The 4,852-nt window shown below is 43.3% G+C and overlaps 1 protein-coding gene across 1 annotated transcript; it reads right to left on the minus strand.

Annotated features, from left to right (window-relative positions):
- Positions 1-937: 937 nt before the first annotated feature.
- Positions 938-4,501, minus strand: LOC125513662 (ervatamin-B-like). Its single transcript, XM_048678827.1, has 3 exons — positions 3,949-4,501; positions 3,173-3,738; positions 938-964 (listed from the first exon to the last, which is right to left on the minus strand). The coding sequence occupies exons 1-3, from the start codon at positions 4,499-4,501 to the stop codon at positions 938-940; spliced, it is 1,146 nt and encodes a 381-aa protein (XP_048534784.1).
- Positions 4,502-4,852: the final 351 nt, after the last annotated feature.

Below are 4,852 nucleotides of genomic sequence, written 5' to 3' on the forward strand. Positions count from 1 at the left end.
TGGGCTTCTTTTCAAGTTTTAGTGGCTTCACGTGACGGGCTTCTTTTCAAATTTTAGTGATGGGCTGGTTACGTACGAAAAAGAAAGGAACAGTAATAAGGACTAAAAAATTAGTATCACCTCGGATGGTAATAACAAAAAATAAAAATAATATAGATGATCGGATGAAAAACTTGAAGAAACGTGCCTTACTTTATTATTAGTAGAGGCAGGTATAGGTATAGATTGTTGATATCAAACGGAAAGTTCGATATGGGTTCGGCTCCTTTCGGTGATGAGCACTCGTGGCGCCCAATGATTGATGTAACAGAAACTCATGATTACTGTTGTAGCAGAACTAAATAAAATACTAGACATGTCCGAGAAACTAAAGACATAGCAGATGATTTATTGATAATCATTGTGCAATAGTACATGGGTTGTCCAATGAAAAATGCATATAAATTTTCATTCCTTTGCATAACCCAAACAAATATTTCACCCTCCCTATTTGCGTGTAACTACACCGACATACCGCAGGTCAATGGGACCTATGTAGAATTTGCTGTTGTCCCTCTCGGTGCTCCCTCCCACTGCACATCAAACTGACACTAGCCCATACCCTTGAAACGCTTCTCCCTTGCCACTTCACATGTAGGATCTTTGTTTCACTCCAACGTCCCATACTTGACTAAGAGTAAAATAAATGGTTTGATGGCATGTTACAGAGCTGCCGTTGCATGCTTGTTCAAACGATTTACCTCGTTAATTCAAACGGCGAGTATATATGATTCACTACCTATTGATCATCACAGTTTAATTAGTATCATAATGTTATTTAATGCGGACGAGTTGTTGCTAAGAAAACTAGCAAGTTTTATCTCGGAATCTTATTCGGTGTCTCGAGCTCGACCATGTCAATCAAAGATTTGAATCGATCGAGGTCTTAATCGAACAGCTACTCCGCCTGATCGATCCGAGGAATCTGCAAGAGCCATATGTGGTTAACGTGATGGTCTCGTTGATCCTCTGGCCAACAGCTAGCTAGTTGTCTGCGAGCATTTCTGGGGACCTCCATCGATCCAAGTTTACTTGAGTCGGCAAAGTGGATAGAGCACATGCATGCATGTTGTTGAGACGTGGCACAGTTGACGGGATTCCTCGTATGAATGAGCTCCTAGGTCTGTACTAACAAAGTCATCTTCATGAATCTCAAACAACATGTTCCTATTTGTCTGTTTGCTGTTCAAAATGATGTACCTGGTTTGCTCTGGTGACAAGTATACATGATTTACCTGATGATTGCCAGAGTTCTATTATTCTCCCAATGTGATTTAAGACGGACGGGTATATATTGCTAAGCAAAGAAGCAAGTTTTATCTCAAAATCTTGTCCGGTTTCTCCATCTCGGCCATGTCGATCAAAGACTTGAATGGATCCAGGTAGGTCTTTAGGAAACAGATACTCGGACGAGTGATCCGAGGAATCTGCTAGCCATGTTCTGTTAACGTGATGGTCTCATCGATCGTCTGGCCAACATCTAGCTGGTTATTTCCGAACGTCGATTAATCCAGGTTGCTCAAACGTGTATATATTCATATGGACAAACATTGAGCAAGGAACGTTAGAGGAGGTTCATCGGCTGAACTTTGCCTTGCAGTGGAGTAGATGTAAGTTTTTTACAAAATCATCATTCATATCATATGCAATTAATACAGAAAAATAACTTAGGTTATAGTAATGTGCAGAGATTATAATAATGTTGGGGGGGAAATGTGGAGATCGAGTAATGTGCAGAGCACTGCAATCAAATTATATTCATCTGCAACTGGCTATCCAGGAGTACATTGTTTAAAACTAGGAAGCAAGTTGGCTCTAATAAACAGGGGACCAGTACATGGGAAGTGATGCTCATGCAAGAGTACCAAGTTTGAATCCTGAGTTCCGGTCGATTATATAAAACTGTTCTGACAAAATAACAATCAACACTTGCTAGACTGCTTGAGATTTAACTGGATAACTCTGACATGTACCATGATGCCTCCTCTACTCTGTCACCTAGATGTTGCATGCCCACCACATACACAAATCAAGTTTCCACTAAGCACAAAGTCTCCATGAGACTCAAAGATGATTTTTTCTGATAAATCGCACATTTAACTTGAAGTGTACTCCCTCCATTCCCAAATATTTATCTTTCTGGAGATTTCAACAAGTGACTACATACGAAGCAAAATAAGTGAATTTACACTCTAAAATATGTCGATATATATCTATATGTTATAGTGCATTGAAATATCTAGAAAGACAAATATTTTGAAACGGAGGGAGTAACATCAAGAGGATATAAAGCTTGATGAGACAAACCCAGACTCTTGATAATTAAGATGCACACAGCCAAAAACTTGTAAACCGATAAAACGAAATATGAAAATGGATATATTGGTAATAGTAGTCTTGTTGGACCGACATTATGCCTATGTTAAAGTAGGTGGTGGACCAATCCTAGGATTATGTTGCCTTTTATTCATGTTGGGAAAAACCTCCCTGACCACCGGCTCCAACCGCATACAAATCACCTTGAGGATTCTCCGAGGCAAACAAACAAGTCTAATCTCAAAATCGATCTGATACAGTGCCTCCAGCTCGGCTATGTCTTCAATTAATAAGGTACTCCGGCGATCGATCCGATGAACACTAGTCGAATCTAGGATTTCGCCGAGATCAATTTATCGGGAGCTGCAGTGTAAGGTCTCTAACGAATTTGCTCATAAATGGACTTAGAAAACGTCATCGATTACTGAATGCCAGGCAAAACAGACTCGGTGGCAATATAGCATAATCACCGAGTTCCACCTACAAAAAAATCGTTAGTGTCCTGACAGGTGCACCCCACCACCTCCCGGGAAACCGACCTTTCCGATAGTATCAATTTTTTGAGTCATATCATCATTTTAGCAAATGAAATGACGTGCTGCACATGGTGGCGCTAGAAATAAGTTGGCACCTTGCCATCAAACCATATCAACAGAACTTACAAACTTAGTAAATACAGATCCTTATTTCCGAAAGGGAGTGCACGCCTATTAGCGCATGCAGAGTACGTAGGCACTGTGCACATGCAGGCAGGAATTACAAAATTGGACAAATGAAAATTGATGGATCTGAATATAAAGGAAGCACGCCTATTAACGCTCGTAGCAATGCCACACTTCCCCGATGGATTTTTTGTTCCCCTCTTCATTCGAATGTAGCCTTTTTCACCCCATGTCGCCCCCCACGAATTCTTCACGATCCAGTACCTGGGCCCATTTTGTATCTGTTGCCCATAACCTACAACGGTGACGGCATGGTTGAGACCGGCACCACATGGCCCGTTGTAGGTGCCCCGCTTGTAGTGGGGGAATTGTCTGCCATGTACTGAGATCAAAACAACCACCGGTTGGATCGCCACAGCGTTAATCAGCGACACCTCGCTGTTGCTCTTGACTCGGATTGAGCCAGTGATCTTTGCCGCCGGCTTACGGTTGGTCAAGCACCCACCTATGGTTGCCTTGTATCTATAGGAAGATGCGGCGGTGATCTCTCCATGTGTTTTGACCCACTGGAAGGCTTTGCTAGGTAGGCCGGCATTGCAACCGTGGTCATCAACTAAATCACAGTCTATCAGTTGTTGCTCCGACAGAGACACCAGAATCCCTCTCTTTATCTTGTGTATTCCTTCAATGGCCGCCGCCGCGGAGAATGCCCAGCAACTTCCTGTAGTTGTATATCAATGCTTAACATAATAATTGACATGGTATATTATACTCCCTCCGTCCTGAATTACTTGTCGTAGGTATGGATGTATCTAGATGTATTTTAGTTTTAGATACATCCATTTCTATCCATTTCTGTGAGGAGTAATTTGGGACGGAGGGAGTACATAGCTAGTGGAGGAAAAATATTAACAAGAGATGTTGTGTGTACCGCAATCCCCTTGGTCTTTTACGGGGGTGACGGCGCCTCTTTTCCTCCAGTCGATGCTCCATGGCGCACTCGCTGAGAAGTTGGTGTACACAGTATTTGTGTCTGCGCGACCCACGGGGCCGTCATGGGTGGCGATAATCTGCTCATCTTGCTCACCATCTTCTCCATGCTCAACCTCCGGAATCTGGCCGGTATAAAGCGCCATGAACTCTTGATTTGACATGGCGGTGAAGGGACCCTCCCCAAGCTCGTACGTGAGCCCAGAGGTGGCCGCCTTGGCATTCACGGCCTCTATGTACCTCATGTTCCTCCTGTATAGCCCGAACCGACGAACCTTCTCAGCGGCCGTGGAGTAGGATTTGTTCTGCACCGTCATCCATGCGTGGAATCTGTCGATCATCGGATCATGGTGATTGCCAGGGTGCTCGTCATCACTTGTCGGCAACGACTCCGAAGAGCAGCCGGCTAGCATCAGGCAGCTCATGGCAAGGAGCACACATAGCGCTAACAAAGAACATCTACAAGTGGAGAAACTGAGCGTGTGGCCAGTCATTTTGATTTTGATGGTAATGGTAATGTGTTGGTGGTGTTTGGATGTGCTCATGCTCAGCTTGGTTGTGTTGCTTTTATAGGTGATATGAAAGCAGAGCTATATGCAACAAGTAACATGACCCCCTCCAAAAAACAAAGAAGTAACATGCATGACAGGCGCGGGCCATAACAAAGTCAGATGCGCAGTTAAAGATTCCATTCATGTACGTCAGGTTGCTTACGCAAGACGCGTGTACGTCATGATAGCTCACGTAAAACCATGTATACGTCTGATTTGAATTAAACAAGCGCCTAATGATCAACACTACAACGGCCATGAAACCATTCCAGGATGCCACCGTACAAAAAGTAA

This window comes from Triticum urartu, chromosome 6 (genome assembly GCF_003073215.2).
Source record: "Triticum urartu cultivar G1812 chromosome 6, Tu2.1, whole genome shotgun sequence".
NCBI lineage: Eukaryota > Viridiplantae > Streptophyta > Magnoliopsida > Poales > Poaceae > Triticum > Triticum urartu.

Bases quoted from the DNA above. Each gene is read 5' to 3' on its own strand.
- LOC125513662 (XM_048678827.1), bottom strand. From the start codon at position 4,501: ATGACTGGCCACACGCTCAGTTTCTCCACTTGTAGATGTTCTTTGTTA. The intron at 3,739-3,948 runs GTACACACAACA...ATACAACTACAG, and splicing joins AAAAGACCAAGGGGATTGCG to GAAGTTGCTGGGCATTCTCC. The intron at 965-3,172 runs GTTAATAGGCGT...TGGCTCTTGCAG, and splicing joins AGTGTGGCATTGCTACGAGC to ATTCCTCGGATCGATCAGGC.